The sequence below is a fragment of the Capricornis sumatraensis genome, chromosome 6 (assembly GCF_032405125.1).
Source record: "Capricornis sumatraensis isolate serow.1 chromosome 6, serow.2, whole genome shotgun sequence".
Lineage (NCBI taxonomy): Eukaryota > Metazoa > Chordata > Mammalia > Artiodactyla > Bovidae > Capricornis > Capricornis sumatraensis.
In genome coordinates this window covers 46085324-46105057 of record NC_091074.1, presented here as the reverse complement: position 1 = coordinate 46105057, position 19734 = coordinate 46085324, and the positions used below count along the sequence as shown (strand labels likewise).

General features: G+C 37.6%; 1 protein-coding gene across 1 annotated transcript in view; it reads left to right on the top strand.

The window, feature by feature from the left end:
• The window catches only part of KDM4C (lysine demethylase 4C), a 400505-nt gene that overhangs the window by 232425 nt on the left and 148346 nt on the right, over nt 1-19734 (top strand). Inside the window, exons 13-15 of the mRNA XM_068973756.1 lie at nt 11945-12126; nt 13755-13968; nt 15898-15974. Of these exons, the coding sequence (XP_068829857.1) occupies nt 11945-12126; nt 13755-13968; nt 15898-15974 (473 nt within the window). The remainder of the gene's footprint in view (nt 1-11944; nt 12127-13754; nt 13969-15897; nt 15975-19734) is intronic.

Sequence of the window (19734 nt, the reverse complement as noted above, 5' to 3'; positions counted from 1 at the left end):
CCACAGTGGCCCAAATGTTTTTCTGCTGAGAACTCCACTTGCACTTACTAAGCAAAAGTTGTTCAGAAAGACTGTACTGTGGAGAGAGTAAATCCAACATATGTCTGCTTTTAAGCTAAGGTTTCTCTGGGTTTGTAGGACCTACCTAATATTTTTTAACTACATTATTTTTTCAACTTTAAAAACTGCATATTTTTATAACTGTAAAAACTTGTCTTCCTTTTACTTTATTCCAGATTTTTAAACATATTTGTTACAGAACTGACATCATCCCCAGTATTCAGTTTTGTTTGCTGAGTTTTCATCTGTTAATGTAATATTTATATCGCTTAATATTATATGTTATAGTGTATATATTCACATTATATCATATCCATTACTGTTCTTCAAAAGCACCTTTTCAATGCTGGCATAATATGGTCATGCCATAATTTTATTTACATATTTTTAAATGAGCACTTTCTTTTGAATACTCTTGTAAAAGGCATTAATCTTTTTTATTATCATAAATTTACTCAGTGATGTTTTTGACAGAATGGGAGAATAAAGCCTTTTTTTTTCTCCTGAAAGGATAAATCTTGAAATGTTTTTATATAAAAGATAACTGGGTGTGTGTCTAGATTGGCTCTTTCTGTTCTAACCTGTCTTGTCATGTCAAAAGTTAAGTTTTTAGGCATACATTTTAAGTAATTTACTGGGTGATCTTTGCAGAAATTTTCTGGAGACCTAGAAGGAAAGGAACTATAATCTATGGAAGCCCTACATCTCGCTTACTGATGAACAGCTGCTGTACTGCTGGTAGCTCATATATTGCAGATGAAAAAATTGAGGTTTAGACTTAAAACCAAACATTAAGACCGCATATATTACATGAGTGAAACACTGTGTTAATTTACTTTAATTTTTTGGATCAGACAGCTACTCTTGTAGCCAGGCTTAACTGAGAATAGTTGAATATCAACTGTTGTAGCCCACAAAGTCAGAGCCTTTATTACATTTCTTTTCTAATTTATTACTTCGTTTAACTGTACGATATTAGCAATAGATTTAATTTTGTGATCACTTACACTGATATCTTAAAATATTTTATAGTTTCAATCTTACATAAGCTTTTAAAAAACTTACTTATGATACTTTTATATGATAAGCAGTGTAAAGTGCTTTATATAGAAAGTAAAAGAAATGAACACTTAGTCATTAAACTTTAAAGTGTACGTCTATAGTAATCCCTGAAGTCACTTCTTAGTTGGGCCTTCACTGCCCTTTGGGCAGTTTTATTAATTGAAGGAGAAAGTTGCTGTCCAAACAGTGGGCTATGCCTTCAGATTAGCATAAGTAGCAATCTTAAGAAGCTCCTTTGAACATTGTAAGATCCTAAAGCACATTGCAGCAAGCCTGACTTTCTTTTCAGAATCAGTTGTGTTTTGCTTTTTGGTTTTTTTTTGCTGCACTGGGGCTTCATTGTGGTGTGCAGGTTTCCTCCAGTTGGTGAGAATGCGGTGGCTTCTCTTGTGGTGGATCACAGGTTCTAGAGTGTATGGGCTCAGCAGTTGTGGAGCATGGGCTTCCTTGCCTAGTGGCATGTGGGATCTTAGTTCCCCAACCAAAGATCAAACTCATGTCCTCTGAATTGGAAGGTGGATTTTAAACCACTGGACCACCAGGAAAGTCCCACCAGAAAGTTTTCGGAAATTCCCTGAGCTCCCAACTTTCTGGGAACCTGCTCCTCCTCTTCATATGCTCTGCAGAATTGAATATTTCCCTTGTAGTACCTTTGTTGGGCTTCCCAGGTGGTACTAGTGGTAAAGAACCCACCTGCCAATGCAGGAGATAAGAGATGCGGGTTCAATCCCTGAGTCAGGAAGATCCCTAGAAGAAGATCATGGCAGCCCACTCTAGTATTCTTGCGTGGAGAAGAATTGTAGCCTGGCGGGCTACAATCCATCAGGTCACACAGAGTCAGACAAGACTGAAGCAACTTAGCACACATGCACCTTTGTTACTGCTGTGGAGTCTCTGGGTCAGCATGGGATGTACTGATGACTTTCAGACTTCATAGTTACATATGGACAGGACATTTTTACTTATCCCTTGAGACTGATTGATCTTTAGAAAAATAGAATTTTCATGGTCTTGAGGAGAGGGTGGATCCTGCAAGTGAGAATACTTCTGACAGCAAAGATGTGGCTTACTTTTCCCAAACCAAGCAATTCACTAGCTATCAGGTGGATGTCCTACAATTTAATTTAATTTCTTTCTGACACTAATGACTCAGAGTTAGCAGATTCAGAGTTACCTCACAGATTAAGGATTCAGTCTAGTCTCATGGGTTGTCCCCACTTCAGATGCCAATTGCAAGTCCTTACACCTGACCAATAGGCTATAAAGTCTGGGGGCTTCCTACAACTCCCTCCTCAGGTTTGATAATTTTCTAGAGTGGCTCATAGAAGTCAGGAAAACAGCCAAAAAGAAGGGATGAACAGGGCAAGGTAGAAAGTGGGTAGGTGTCTGCAGAACTTGTGTTCCCTCTGCAGGTACATTGACCCTGGACTCTGTCTAAACCCTGTTTTAGGGTTTTTGTGGATGCCTCGTAATGTTTACGTGATTGATTCCATCAGGGTCTATTGGTGATTGACTGAGTCTCCAGCCCCTCCCTTGATGTGAGGCTAAAGTGCTAATGCTGTAGTCATGAATTGACTCTGTAGTTATGCATTGGTCTTTCTGGTGACGAGCCTTCATCCTGAAACTATCTAGGTGCCTCCTGTTATCTCTTTAGCAGATAGAAGACACTTTTCAGTTCTGAGTTTCCAAAGGTCTTAGAAGCTCTTGTGTCAGGAACTAGGGACTAAGACCAGGTATTTTAAACAGTGATGTTCCTCTTACCCATATCATTCAGAATATTCCAAGGGTTTTAGAAGCAGTATGCCAGAAACCAGGACAAAGACTGAATATGTGTTTCTTTTTATATCACAGTATCACAATGAGTATGATCTAAATAGTAAGCAGGGAGAGGATCATTTTGGAGAAGTATTTAAAACACATTGGAAGATTGAGGGAAGCTGTAAGCAGGCTGCCCGTGAGGGGCTCCTTACTGTGATTTATCTGCAAGTAACTATAGAGGCACAAGTTGTGGTTGACCTTTCAGTACCCAGCTGTCACGTGTATAGATCAGATACCGTGGTTTAACTTTTATTTCTCCTTGAGCTCTCTTGTTGGATTCTATATGCATATCTATTCCCACTGCCCTTTTCCAAGAGCTTTTCTACTTCAGAAATATTCAAAGTTGGAGGCAAAGCTTGGTTTCCTAGGTATAAGCATATTTTTAATAGTGAAAACCAACAGGTTTGGTATATTGTGCGTATGTTCCAGGAGTTTGGTGCTTGCTCTGTAGGCAGGCAAATTCTGTAGAATAAAACAACTGATTGTTTTTTTGGTGATGTAGTGATTGAAAACTTTCAAAGCAACTATTGAAGGTGCAGCTTGTCTGATAGCAGTGTTTTCAGCTAATGTTTCTATATTCAGAACATTCCTGACAACATGGTGTCCAGAGCTGTATTGTAACCTGCTTCTGTGAATTTAGAAGAGCTCATATAGATTTAAGGAGCTGCTCTGTGTTTAGGGGCATGATTTTCTTAATTCTGCTGTACTTGCTACAGAGTAATGGGCGTGCTTCTGTAAAAAATAGTAGTCTAGGAATCTAGATTTCTGCTGTTAGGTAAGAGGCTCATCAAGAAAAAAGATAACCAAGCATTGTTGGCATAGAATTTTTTTTCCCTGCTGTAGCTGGCAAACCTTGCAGACCTTAATGAAAGAAAAGGGAGAAAAGGCCTTGCAGTATTGGTTGTTTTGTTTTTGGTTTAGTGTTACTCGTTAGTTGAGGAAAGTAGTTTATGACATTCTTGCTTGACTGTGAGAACACAGTCTACACCAGCTTTATTAGTGCTGTATTGCTCAACAATGACTGTGATACTAGTACTTTTGGGTGAAAATGCACATATATTCTTCAGTGATTCTCAGTCTTTTTCTCAGGACAACTTATGCTTACAAACATTTTGAGGACCCCAAAAAGGGTTTCAGCTCCTTTCCTTTCTGTAACGTCCTCCCCTCCCTTCCCCTTCCCTTCTTTCCCAACCCCAACCCCTTTCCCTCCCTATAGGTTTGTCTTGATGGTACTTATTTGCTGAAAGTTAAAACATGGGAAAATTTAAAGTAGCAATAATAAGTGCATAAGCATTTGTTTTCATAAAAAATAATACTTTTCCCAAACCATAAAAATAAAGAAAAAAATGGCATTGTTTTACATTTTTTGCAGAGCTCTTTAACATTGAGTTTAATGAAAATTGGATTATCATGTCTACTTTTGCATTCAGTCTATTAGGCCTCTCTGTTCTGGTTGAAGTATACTGAAAAAAGTCCAACTTCCCAGAGATACATGGTTAGAAGGAATACAGTATTTTAGTACCATTTAAAAATTTTTTTATTTGTTCTTGCCTCCTTTGTCAAAGATAAGGTGTCCATAGGTGCATGGATTTATCTCTGGGCTTTGTGATTTGTTCTGTTGATCTATATTTCTGTCTTTATGCCAGTACCATGCTGTCTTGATGACTGTTGCTTTGTAGTATAGCCTGAAGTCAGGCAGGTTGATTCCTCTAGTTCCATTCTTCTTTCTCAAGATTGCTTTGGCTATTTGAAGTTTTTTTGTATTTCCATACAAATTGTGAAATTATATGTTCTAGGTCTCTGAAAAATACCGTTGGTAGCTTGATAGGGATTGCATTGAATCTATAGATTGCTTTGGGTAGTATACTTGTTTTCACTATATTGATTCTTCTGATCCATGAACATGGTATATTTCTCCATATGGGGGTGAAGGTGGTCATTTATTTAGGCTGACTTTTCAATTGTGCTGCAGGGAGGGAGGAACACTGCAAACAAATATCACTGGCGTGTGTAGGGAGTGCTCACAGTTCGTGGGCCACACTGGGTTTGCCCTGGCTCAAGGCATGTGTGCTTTCTTGGTCTACACTGCTCAAGCTCCAGGTTGCTCTGCAGGGGAACTGTCTAAGGCGGGCCCTGGGTTGCGTGCACTTCCCATTTCTAAGCCGTTCAGGTTTTTAGGTACTCCACAATGGTACAGACTCGGTTGGGCCTGTGTTTTGTGTCCTTCCCAGGTCCAACCAGCTCAGGTGGATCAGGTGCTTGGGGAGCGCACTCTCCCCAGGTGGGGCGGTGCGTCTTATCACCTCCCCTGTCCCAGCCACTCAGTTTCCTGGGTGCGCAGCAGGAGTGCCGTCTCAGGTGTGCTGTGTGCTCCTCTGGGAAGCTGATCTCTGGATGTGACTCTCCTGGTGGATGTCAACCATCCAGGATCCCAGGAAGACTTGGTTAGCAACTGGGAGCTTGCTTGCAGTTTGGTAGAGAATGCCCCTTGCCTTCTGGCTCTGGCTGTCACCTGCCTGTCTCCCTGCCTCTGGCAGGAGATGAGCCAGTCTGCTGCCGGCTAGCTCTCCTCTGTGGGGTCGCACAGAGTTGGACACAACTATAGTGACCTTAGCAGCAGCAGCAGCTCTCCTCTGGTATTTGCACAGTCCTTTGTTCTTTGAGTGGGCTTGGCAGTGCCTTAGGTTAGAGTTTTTTGCAGGAAAGTACTCTCTCTCTCTTTCCTGTTTTTTTTCTTTCTCTCTCTGGCATTCCCATGGTTTGGGTTGCTGTCTCAGGTTAGCTCCCTCAGATGGCCCTCAGGGCATTCAGGCCCGGTCCTTACCCTAAGCATGCAGCCTGCGCCTTCCTGTTCAGTCCCTGCTTGCTGGTGGTGGATGCGAGTGTCTGGGCTACTTCTCTGCTGGGAGTTGCAGTTAAGTGTGTAATCTGTGGGTTTTATTTATTTATTTTTTCCTCCCAGTTATGTTGCCCTCTGAGATTCCAAAACTCCCCACAGACCTGCCGGTGAGAGGGTTTCCTGATGTTTGGAAACTTCTCTTTTAGGACTCCCTCCCTGGGAAGGGTCTCCATCCCTAACTCTTTTGTCTCTCTTTTTATCTTTTATATTTTGTCGTACCTTCTTTCGAAGACAATGGGCTGCCTTTCTGGGTGCCTGGTGTCCTCCGCAAGCATTCAGAAGTTGTTTTGTGGTATTTGCTCAGCGTTCAAATGGTCTTTCAATGAATTTGTGGGGGAAAAACTGGTCTCCCTGTCCTATTCCTCTGCCATCTTAGGACTGCCCACCATTTTAATATGTGTATTCTTTGACACTACACAAAATTTGACACAAGGTGGCTTTTTAAAGACTAGTTGCAACATGCAATCTGAATCCCATCAGTGATCCTTTTGTTCTCTTTTAAACTGAAAATTTATTGATCTCTCTTGCACTTTGGCTCTTCTACATGTCTGTGATTTTGTAATGTCATATATTGGTAAACAAAGATATGTGTCATATAGGTATTTTTATACTATAAAAAAGTATATGTTATCATTACCATCAATTCCATAAGAAATAGCTTTAATTATTGGGAAGTTGTCTAGCTCACATAAGTGGATACACATTTTTGGAAGTTATAATTTTGACTTAGAAGCTTTAATTTCACCATTGTCAAAAAATACTGTCAGTAGTTTTTTTTTTTTTTTTTCAAATTAAATTGACAGCTTTCTTTGTTCACTTTCATGAAAATTCTTCCAGATACCGAAATCTGAATTACCATAGTTTGTCTGTTAATCATTTGTTCAAGTAAAAATGGTATTTCATGAAAAAGGCAGGTCATTCAGTGTGTGATTCAATTATTTGTCCATTTCCTTTTCCCATGATAACCATTGAACTACATTATACAGCAGAAGTACTTTATGCATACATCCCATTTTATCACAAATTTAATAAAATTGATAGATATATTTTTTTCTTCATCAAGACATTGTTATGAGAACTTCTCACTCTCAACTGCAAATTTGAGATAATCAAGTATATCATGACTGCATTGGAGCCCCTGCCTTAACTCAGGCTAAGCCACCAACAGTTTTACCCTTCATTGCTCCTGTGTCACCATTAAAAAAATCATCAGGGTGACACATGCAAATAACATGTTCTGTTATTGTGCAAGTATTTTTGACTGTACAGACCACATGGAATTGTGCTATGTATCTCCTAGACCTTGCTGTGAGAACTGCCGTTACTCTTTTAGCTCTTCTTTTGTTCTTGTTGAGAATACAGTTGGGAAAGAAAGGAGTCTTATGCTGATAACATTTTCACAGGTTTCGCAAACTTTGATGCATTTGCACCAAGGGATCTTTCCTTTGCCCTACTCTTTTTGTTTCTACAGCAAACTGTGGCTTTCAACATGAGACTCAGAGCTTCTGAATGTTGCTATGCTGGTATATATGCGTATGTTAAAAAAGAGGTAATTATGGTAATAAAAAACATTGGATTCATTAAATGTGTATAGTGTCCATGTCCTTGTATGTTAAATATCTGCCCTGTTGTGAGAAGTAATTTGATATTTTAAAAACCTAAAGATCTGTGAAACTGTACAGTCTATTTTCATTGCCTGACATCTTATAGTGCCTCATATAGTGAGGTAAATATTAATATATACAAGTGAGATTACAGTGTAACTTTAGAGGTTCATTAGCCAATTATAGTTGAAGATGAGGAAGAGGAAAGGAAATTCCTAGGCGTATGATGCCAAATGATCAGACTATTTAAAAACTACAATGGAAAAAACATTCTCCCACTTGTGTATATTGAAAGATAAGAAGTATCTTTTTTAAAAAGCAAGTGGATGAAGGTGCACTAAAAAGAGACCAGAAATAGGAGCGGTGTTTAGAGACTGAAAGGGAAGAGTTTCATTTGGAATTGTGTGATGATGAGAGTATTTAAATATCCTGAAGGTACTTTTACCCCCAGAATATTTAAGGCTTTCCTCCCCAGAATATTTATGAATGTCATGAGTCTGGGAAAGGCAAGAATCAAGGTTAGTCTCTGTTTGAACAATGCCTTGGTTCAAAGGTAGGCGAGAATTCTTAGAGATAGAAGAGGGATGAATAATTTGATGAGGTAATTTCAGGAAGATAAAATACTTACCTTCAAGAATATGCCAATGTGTTTGACTTTTAAAACTAAGTTAAAATTTGTATAGTCATCATCATGTACTTATGATTAAGTGTAGTCTCTTTTTCACCCCTCTCATAAAATATTGCAGGATAGAGTTAACAAACAGATCATATGAAAAATAAGATGATTGGATGGATTATATATAATATATGTGTTATATATCATGGTAAAGTTTATAAAGAATTTTAATACTTTTGGAGCTTAAAAAGAAAGTTTACTTTCTCTATTTCATTTCAGTATTAAAAAGAAAAAATAAAAACCTGATGTAGGTGAGAAAGCCATGATCACCATGAGAATCTACTTTACAGAAAGCCACAGCCCTTATGAATCGGAGTTTCAATTTCAAGTTAGGTCTCTGAGGAGTTCCCTGGTGGTCCGGTGGTTAGGACTTGGCTCTTTCACTGCTGGGTTCCTGGGTCCTTGGGTCCAATCCCTGGCCAATGAACTAAGATCCCGCAAGACTCATGGCGTGTCCTTAAACAAACAAACAATCAAACCGAAACGAAGTCTCTGAACTGACAGTTCCTGTATTGGGGGCTGCATAGTGTCATTGCCAGGCAGCTTTTAATTCACAGGATTCCATAGTCATGGTGTTCCCTGCATACTCTGGCCCAGAGAGCATCCAAACAGAAGACAGATGCTCTCTGGGCCAGAGTATGGCCTCATATGGGAGATGGACAGCTGTCGAGCAGGGTCTTCCACCAGGTCAGTTTGAGGTTTGAGGACAAGCTCAAGATGTGTCAGGCTGTCCTAGGTCAAGTCTTGCCAGAGACAGTGGCGCACACACTCCTGTTCTCTGGCTCCGCTGTTGAGAATTGTTCTTCTCTCCTACTTCTTGTTCATTTTCCCAAGGCTTTTAGGAATTAAATAGTATTTTCTTCATCCCTAAAACTATTTTGAGAACTCATCACGTCAACCAAGTCCAACTGAATGCATAAGAGCATCATTCATCTTGTTAGTTTTGGTCTTTTGTAATGAAACAAGCGATGTGATAAATTTATCGTGAACCAATAAGTGGAATCCAAGTTATTCAAGCCCAAGGATTCTGCTTGTTTGTTTAGCTCTCACGTTTAGTGTATATTAGTCATTAAATGCAATGTTATTTCAAGTTCCTAGTTAACTTTTACTCACATCTTTGATTTGTCAAAGTTTACTCTTCACAGTAAGTCTGCTGTTATATATTATAAGGAAACAGAGGTGGAAACATTTAGCATCAGATTACTTTTATTTCAAATGTAGACAAAGGTTCTTAGCTTTTGTTTTGTTTCAAACATGGTCCCTGACTGAATGTTAAACATTTCTATTGTATATAATAGTAATAATAAGGATAATACCATCACCACCACCACAGAAACAGGAACAAGATTGTTCCCTTTTGTTTCAGTTGGCATTTGATATTTTTAGAGTTATTTTTAGTCTCATTTAACCCTTCCTACTTTTCCACTTCAGCAAATCCACTTTGACTTTTTTTTTTTTTAACACAGGTAAGTCACCAGGGCAAGGGCAGGAGCTCTTTAGATCATGGGTATACCCCTTCTGGGACTTGAAGACATTGCTTTACAGTATTTATTAGTAGCACTGAGACAGCTACTAGAGAGGAAGTTTAGAGTGTGTCACAGCTGTGAACATTAAGAACTGGATGTAGCTGTGGTTGCTGCCATTGTTTTGATATACTGTCCTCTGCTATAAGCATGAGGAATTTTTTTCTCATAACCTATTATATCTTTTTGTATTTTTCTGGCCTTCTATAAAATTTTGTAAAATGACATTTTTGTGGAATGGATCTCTGTCCCTTTCATGTTAACAGATACATATACTTAAAGAGATTTGACCCTCTGGGGAATCATATTGAACAAATGAGATTTGGCTTAGGTATTATCTTTTATATCCATGTAATGATACTATATTGCTTGGCACATAATGGCCAGTCTATAAATGGTATTTGTCATGAATTTTGAATAAAAGTTAATTAATGAAATAAAATTAATAATTTTAAATTAAATCATCTGCTGTATTAGGCCAGGGAACTAAAAATATAGGTAAGGCAGATAGTGGCTAGTGAATTCCTGTGCTAGCTGAAAGATAATCTTGCACATACTAAAACTCTTACCCTGGGAGGTATCGGGATAGCACGAGAAACAAGAAGTCATGGAGTTGAGAGGAGGGGTGAGGATAGGGAAGGTGTGGAAAGTGGGTTGGTTTGTCTGGCTCTCAAATCAGAGGTAGCGCTCGATGATGAGGATGATGCCAATTTCGTTTCTGGTTTCCACTCCGACATTAATATCACAGGTACTTGGAATGTGTGCATCTTTTATGATCATGGTAATTGTTTTTCCCTGAGTACCCTGCTCACAGTTCATTGCTGCAGCCTGGATTGGAGAATTTTGAGCATTAGTTTACTAGTGTGTGTGATGAGTGCAATTGTGCGGTAGTGTGAGCATTCTTTGGCATTGCTTTTCTTTGGGACTGGAATGAAAACTGACCTTTTCCAGTCCTGTGGCCACTGCTGAGTTTTCCAAATTTGCTGACATATTGAATGTAGCACTTTAACAGCATCATCTTTTAGGATTTGAAATAGCTCAACTGGAATTCCATCACCTCCACTAGCTTTGTTCGTAGTGATGCTTCCTAAGGCACACTTGACTTCACAAGTCAAATTGCCAACATCCGCTGGATCATTGAAAAAGCCAGCGAGTTCCAGAAAAAGATCTATTTCTGCTTTATTGACTATGCCAAAGCTTTTAACTGTGTGGATCACAAAAAACTGTAGAAAATTATGAAGGAGATGGGAATACCAGACTACCTGACCTGCCTCTTGAGAAACCTGTATGCAGGTGAGGAAGCAACAGTTAGAACTGCACATGGAACAACAGGCTGGTTCCAAATAGGAAAAGGAGTGAGTCAAGGCTGTATATTGTCACCCTGCTTATTTAACTTAAATGCAGAGTACATCATGAGAAACGCTAGACTGGAAGAAACACAAGCTGGAATCAAGATAGCTGGGAGAAATATCAATAACCTCAAATATGCAGATGATACCACCCTTATGGCAGAAAGTGAAGAAGAACTAAAGAGCCTCTTGATGAAAGTGAAAGAGGAGTGTGAAAAAATTGACTTAAAGCTCAACACTCAGAAAACTAAGATCATGGCATCCAGTCCCATTCATGGGAAATAGATGGGGAAACAGTGGAAACAGTGTCAGACTTTATTTTTTTGGGCTCCAAAATCACTGCAGATGGTGATTGCAGCCATGAAATTAAAAGACGCTTAGTCCTTGGAAGCAAAGTTATGACCAACCTAGACAGCATATTAAAAAGCAGAGACATTAGTTTGTCAACAAAGTCTGTCTAGTCAGTGCTATGGTTTTTACAGTAGTCACGTATGCATGTGAGAGTTGGACTATAAGGAAAGCTGAGCGCTGAAGAATTGATGCTTTTGAACTGTGGTGTTGGAGAAGACTCTTGAGAGTCCCTTGGACTGCAAGGAGATCCAACCAGTCCATCCTAAAGGAGATCAGTCCTGGGTGTTCATTGGAAGGACTGATGTTGAAGCTGAAACGCCAGTATGTTGGCCACCTGATGTGAAGAGCTGACTCACTGGAAAAGACCCTGATGCTGGGGAAAATTGAGGGCAGGAGGAGAAGGGGATGACAGAGGATGAGATGGTTGGATGGCATCACCAACTCAATGGACATGGGTTTGGGTAGACTCCAGGAGTTGGTGATGGACAGGGAGGCCTGTTGTGCTGCGGTTCATGGGGTTGCAAAAGAGTCAGACACGACTGAGTGACTGAACCAAACTGAACTGACCCTGCTCACTGTGTTTGCATGCCCTTTCTCTTCAGAGTTGCCTGAAGTTCCATTGATTGAGGAAGAAGTGGAAGAAACTGAGTCTTGGGCAAAGCCTCTGGTTCACCTTTGGCAGACGAAGTCCCCAAACTTTGTGGCTGAGCAAGAGTATAACACAGCCATGGGCAGAATGGAGCCATACTGTGCCATTTGTGCTCTGCTCATGCCCTACTACAAGGTAGCTGGTGGGAGGGGCCCCTGCCCACGTTTCCTTTCGCTATAACACTTTCTGTGTGGCTCTAAAAACACAGGTGAGTCATTGTACAGTTAGTATGCACATGGTGAAGAAAACATTAGTTTTTTTGTAGCTAATGACCATCATAGAGCAGCAAACAGAATTCCTGCGTGCCACTTGAGAGACTTTTCTTTAACAGTGCTTTATCATTTTTTAATGTCTTAATTTATTTCAGTCAGCCGTTAATTCCAACCTTCCTTCTACCCACTTCACCAAGAAACACAGACCTTAAAGCTTCAAAATAGTAGAAGCTTGCAAAGAGAGAACTTAGACCTAGTCTCTGCTTTATGTTTGAAAATATTACTCTCAATCATATAAATGTCAGCTCTGGGCTCACATTTGAAATATCTCTCTTCTTCTTTCCATGTAGAACATGCAAAAGACACAGCAGGACTCAATGCAAACCAAATTGTCCAGTTTATCCCATCAGCCAGCTATTCATGGATTTATTTTCAGATGTCATGTCATATATTTTATGCCAAAAGCATCTTAGATCACAGAGGGCCAACATTGTTCAGCACTAACACAAACAAAATGATCTTTAGGAATCTGGTAAGGGTAGAACTACTAGGTCTGTTTTAAGATACAATATTATAAAGTGCACTGATGTGAATATTGTGTTCTGGGTTATATTTTCACTAATAGAATCAGAAATACTGTATTCAAGATCACATTGTTCTTAAAGTTCTACATGAAGTAATTCTGTTCAGACATTTCAGAGCATAAAAATGCGTAATGTGCCACATTCTCAGAAGTTTGTAAATAGAGGAAATAGTTCATTCATTCATGTGAATGTGACTTTAGGGAGTGATTAACTTTATTTTTATTTCCTATTTATCATTAAATTTCTATGTTTTCTTGAAAAATTTACCTTTGTTTTGATTCTTATTTCTGTATCATAATCTGCCTGCATATTTCCCTAATGATTAAAAAATCCCAACTGAAATTACAAGTTTTGGGGAAATTTATTAACATAAGGTTTCTGGGGATAAGATAGTTCATTAGTTATATTCAAATAAACAATGAATATCTTATATTTTGATGAGAGATGACAATTTTGTTTGCATATTATGCCTTGTTATCTAATGTCATTTGCTAGATCTTTCTGTCTTGCTGTTTTAAAACTTTTTGATGAGACAAAAACCTTCAAAAACTCTAAATACTGTCATACAAATTAAAACTGAGGTCTTTGAAGATTCTCCTTCAGGTGTAACCAGATGAGATTCTTCAGTTAATGAAACCAGGTCTATTAATCTAGTGCAAATAAAGAAGCAAAAAAAGTTCATTGGAAGGATCATTGCTTCTCATCAGCTTTGTCTGAAAGAACATAATTTTAGTAGCTCATCCCTTTCTATAACAGTGGGCGTATAGAATCTCCTCTTGTTCCTTCAGCTTAACTTCTGTATGGGAACCTGGGGAGCAGAGCTGATAGTTGGAGGACAAGGACAAGAAGAAACAATACAGAAGTGGAAAATTAGTAAATGAAATAGCTGTTTGTGGATCTGTCCAAAGCAAGTGATTCCAGCTCTTTTCCATATTTTTTGCTCATTTGCAAATATTGTGTTTTTCAGCCAGATAGCAGCAATGAAGAAAATGATTCTAGATGGGAGACAAAATTAGATGAAGTGGTGACTTCAGGAGGAAAGACTAAGCCCCTCATTCCAGAGATGTGTTTTATTTATAGTGAAGAAAATATAGAATATTCTCCTCCTAACGCCTTCCTGGAAGAGGATGGAACAAGCCTCCTGATTTCCTGTGCAAAGTGCCGCGTACGGGTTCATGCAAGTAAATGAGTCTATCAGTCATTCATCACTGGCTTTTTAGTGCTTCACATAGTCTTTATTTCTCACCCCTCTGCAGCCTGTCAAATCTATCACAGTGAACTGTTGGCATAATTAATGATTAGGTCATTCTTCCTCATATTTCTTCTAATGAAAGTATGAAAGGTATATTCGTCCTTTCTTGTATTTTACGTGGTATCAGTGGAGAACAGGTCTGATGGTTTGTTTCTTTGGGGTCCCCATGTGGAGTCATCATGGGACTCCTTTCACATGCTTGAATTTTACTTAAGATATAGTTTATAAAGCCTTAATTTTATAAGGTTGATTCTTATGTTGATTCATCACTATTTTCCTTTGTATGTTTTAAAAAGAACGAATATTCTTTTGGTGATTTGGGGAATTGTTGTTAAATTTAATTCCTGAGTTAAAATTTTATTCTTTGTAAGAGTAGGGAGATCTTCATTGCCTTTTGGGGAAAACAGTCCTTCGAGTTGTTTTCCCCCAGGACTGAGATGGTTAGGCTCTATACCTGTCTCAATTTGCTATTTTTACATAATTGTGTTAATGGCAAATACATTTTTATAGATTAATCTGTCATCTAAACCCTCTAAAATGTGTAAAATGAATCAGTTATACATTGCAATTGTATTTTAAAGCATTTTAATATTCAAGCTCTTACCAAGTCACATGTTTTATTAACATTCTTAGGTATAGTGTGAGTCTGTCAATGTGGTATGAACGGTTTACAATATATGTATTACATTCTGTATTTATCCCACAGTAATACCAGTCTTATATTAAGGTTGAAATTGCCTAGCTATCAAGCATTTATTTATTAGATACTTTCAGCTTCCCCAAGGGATTTGAACATGTGTTTGAAATATAATTATATAAAACTTCTTATTTACTTCATCAATCTGTAAGAGACTCAGTACACGCGCGCGCACACACACACACATACACACTCACTCTACACGGTTATATGTATATGAGAGGCACAGCATCATTTTACAAACAAGTTAGGATTTAATCTTGACTACAGAATGCACTAACTGTGCAACTTAGCCATAATATTTTATGAACATGTGCTTGAACTAAACATTTTATGATCTCGGTTAACTATTATAGGCTTATCTTTGGGTAATTACATTTCTATTATTTTCCCTTCCCAAGACAAATTTTATAGAAATTTTATATTAAAAATTACTTCTTTAAATTCTACTCATTTAAATCTTTCAAAGCCCTCTTTTTTCAGGAAGCCAGAGTAACACATGTTTGTTCGAGCCATATAATTGCTACATATATCATGTATTTACATCATCAGCCATCTCTTTAAATTGTTGAGTCAGGCATGTACTGAATAGACAAGTAAAATTGAACATGTCTCTTCATCACCAACCATGAATTGTGTATCCTTTGTTCGTATCACTGAAATTAAAGCTAATTAAATGTAATTTTTGAAGTGTAGTTTTAAATTACATTAATTTTATGCATATACTTCTATGTTCAGAAATATTTTGTTAAAGTTTATTTACTGTACCATTTTAAAACTTCTCCAAACTTTGCTTCATGAATTGCAGCTTATTTTGAAATATGTTTTATGTGAGTAAAGGACTAGACCTGAAAGTTTAGAGATTTTATTATTGCCCATTCAAGTATTATCATTAATATTCTTTATGATAACTAATGTGAGCACTGGTAACTGTTAAGATGCCCACTCTCATGCTTCCTGGCAGTGATACCCTGTTAGGTATAAGGTGTGAGAACCAAAAGTGTCTCTGAGCCAGCCTTGTTTATGTTTTGTTATAAGGAGTGAGAATCAAAAATGGTATGGTAGGTTGTTGCTCTGATTTGATTTATTCAGTGGCTAAAATGTGTCATATTCTCAAAATACAAAAGGCTTAATTAATGAATCCATACTATTATTTCATAGGTTGTTATGGAATCCCTTCTCATGAGATCTGTGATGGATGGCTATGTGCCCGGTGCAAAAGAAATGCATGGACAGCAGTAAGTGGCTTATTCATTCCATCCATTGTGGGTCCGTTTAAATCTAGTGATACATGTACTTTTGTGTGCAGTTTCACCCTTCCCTGTTTTTCTAGTCTTCTCTTTCCAAATCATCCTTCTGAGTATCCCTGTATCTACTGTGGAAATGTTAAATACATTTCTAGACATCACCCTCTGCTCAGGAACCTACAGAGACTAGCAGCTTTTTAGAGCATGTCCAAAATACTGATTCACATTCTTTCCCAGCAGTTCTAGAAAATAAGTATTCTGAGTGACAGTGAAGATGGGAATCTCTAGGGACCTCTGAGGAAACCATGCTCATTCACAGCTATTCCACTAGCATGAGCTCTTCGCTGTTTATTCATTTATACTTTCATACTTTAGCAAATTTTAAAGTGTTCTGTGCTAAGCATTGCTGTGAACTTGAGACAGAAACTAGAACAAATTATTCCCCGTTTGGGAAACACAGATTTCTCTTCACCTAAACTGTTTTCCCTGAAGATACTATAGAAGCTTTAGCTTATACCCAAGTGTTGCACTCCATTCCATTAATCTACCAGTTTACTCATTTTACAGTTTGATTATGTGTTGCCTTAATTTTAAAAAATTCTCTTTCAAGAGCTATCAGAACGTTGCTGAAAGTGGAGACCGGTCAGATCTCAAGACTGTGTCCCTCATTTTTGATCTCAGAACAGATGCTCAGCTTCATTTTGATTATAATAGTAGCCTTTGCTTTATTCCTTAATGATCTCTAATGACAATGGGTTAAATTTCCTTGCAGCCAAAGTTAAAACCCTGAGGCGCAATGTAAGGACCATGCTCTGCATGATGAAAATTTATGTCATGATTATATATGTTTAGCTCTCAGTGTGGAAATAGACATATGGTAACTATAAATTAAAGGCATCTATAAGAATGACTTTCTGTATGATTTTATTGCTGGCATTCACTTTGGATAGTGAGGGGAAAGCAGGGAAAAATATGGACCACCTTTATAGTCCAAATAATCTGATCTATATAATATTAGAGGTAATATCTCCAGCTTAAGAATTCTTTCCATTAGTGGGCCCAGATAACATTTTGATACTTCATTTGGTTGATCATCACATTAACAAAAACTGTGTAACTGCACAGCATCTTTAAAACAGCCAGGAAGTCCTGCTGTAATATATATATTCAGCTCTTGTTTACCATGCTGGTTCTATTCCTATTATATGAGCCAAAGCAAAGTCTTGTAGAGTCAGTTTTATTGATGATGTCTCCTCTTTCACCCTGAAGTGTAGGTTTAGAATTTAGAGCTACTCTAATTCAGTGCACCAAGGCATGAAGAATTCTCTGTTCCATCTGCAGTTACTGCTTGGCTCCCATGCTCACACACTGAGCAGTCCTGTTACCCCAAGTTACCACTGTCCTTTGCATGGCAGTGCCAGGGTTAGGCCTCAGTCAGCCACTCTGATTCCAAGGCTGCTTCTTATCAATTATGTTGTTTTCCTTTAGCATGTCTTCAGAAGGAAATACGTAGGTTAATCACTCTATGCAACTGATTTAAAGCATATTTCTATTAATCTTAACCTCTGATTTAAAGCATATTTCTATTAATCTTAACCTCTCTGCACCCTGAGAAAATACAGTGTGCCTTTTGTATTTTAATATTGACACCATGTAAATCTCTCTTAATTTGCGATAAAGACAGGAGCTCTTGAATACAACTTTGCATTGATTTTTTTCAGACCTACATAATTTCTTAGCTCTAATTGGAAATGATCTAAATTCACAGTGGGCCAATTATTATTTTTTTTTTTTCAGTTTATCTATTCTGAGTGAACTTTGTCCATGAAAGCTCTATTTTTAAATTTTTCTCTTAAGAAATAATTGAATTTCATTTTAAGCATTGCAGAGAAGTAACTGATAATAGTTTGGCTTTAACACCCTTATTTAGTATAGCATTGAGTGTTGCAATATTTATATTTTACTAAGCACTTAAGTATGATTCTTTGGATTTTGTGGCTGGAATGGTTGCATTTGGGAAGTACACTTAGACTTGTCTTCTTAGGAAGCAATCTCATACTGTCAGTTTTAGGTTCCAGGGGAGCACTGGATCTCCTTTTGGATGGAAGCTCTAAAAGAATCTAATGGAAATCTAACAGTGTGGCTGAAGTCAAATGATATTTCAATGCTGGCTTTTAGTTCATTGACTCTGATTACTAAGTATTTCCTGGGATTTTCTGTTTTAAACATAGTTTGTGAAAGTAAGGCTTATTCATCATGAATACAAAAGGTTCCAGTAGCGTACTTTGCTTGAGATATATGTTTATACAACAAATGTGATTGTTTCAGTTAATTATATTTCCTTTAATGATTATTGCTTTGAAAATCTTACAGGTAAGAAGAGGGTACCTGAAACACCTTGTATTTATTTTCATAAGGTGTGTGTGAGAATCGTATGCTGTAGTTCTATTTTTTAAAGATCAAAAAATAAAAATTAAAGATTAAAAAGAGCACCTGTGGATGAACAAATGGATTAAAAAAAGTGTCTCTATACACACACACACACAAACACATTCACACATGCACACATATGTACAGTGATTATTATTCAGCCATAAAAAAAGAAGGAAATTCTCTTGTTTTGTTATAACTTGGGTGAAACTGGAGGGTCTTATGCTAAGTGGAATAAGTCAGAAAAAGACAAATAATGAATGCTTTCATTTGCATGTGGAATAAAAAAAAAAGCAACAACAGAAATACAAACCTGAACTCATAGGTACAGAGCATAGATTGGTAGTTGCCATGGGCTGGGGGAATGAGGGAAATGAGTGGAAGGTGTCAAAGAGTATATACTTCAATTAAAAGTACATTCTGATGGTGTAATGTACAGCATGATGACTGTAGTTAACAGTGCTTTATTAGATACTTGAAAGTGGCCAAGAAAGTAGATCTTAAATGTTCTCACCACACACACACACATACAAAGGTATTTAATGTGAGGTGATGGATGTGTTAACTAACCTTATTATGGTGATGATTTCTCAATATAGAGATATATCATGTTATCACATTGTACAACTTCAACTTATACAATAAGTCAATTATATTTCAATGAAACAGGAGAAAAAGAGGGAAACTGTAATAGTAACTATATCATATAAGTAAGTATCAATTATTTACATTTTTGAAGTAAAGGCATCATAAGGTTTATTTCAACAAATCCAGGCCATAAATAAATGAATTAACTAGCTAATTAACTGAAGTCATACATTAACAGGTAGTTGGGCTTGGTAGTTGCAGATGTGCTGGAATTGGTGGTCACAGACCAGCTGTCTTTTTATTTACCAGTTCTAAGGAGTGGAAGTCATGTGGGCCAAACTGCCCTGCTAGCTTTTCAGTAACTAACTGAAGGCCAGAACTTTGTCTCATTTCTCTATAATACTCCTAATACCTGGTGTACTGTTGGATCATTTCTGAACTTATGGAGCTTTTATCTGTGACCTTCAGCATTCTCATCATTTCCAGAAGTCTTGGTTTAGTCCTCAGTATATCTGCTTTTGCTTTTTTTTTTCTTTACTTTATCCACTTTTATCAATTAAAATGAGCAACAAAAGGCTATATTGCAGCCTTAACTGTATAGTAAAGAAAGAGATGACTTACAAATTTTGAATTACACCCTAACTTGGATTCTAGAATCCTGGCTCTATGCCCAAATTCAAGTGAAACGAAATGAAACAGTTAAGAAATTCCCCAACTACCTGTCTTTTGTAAC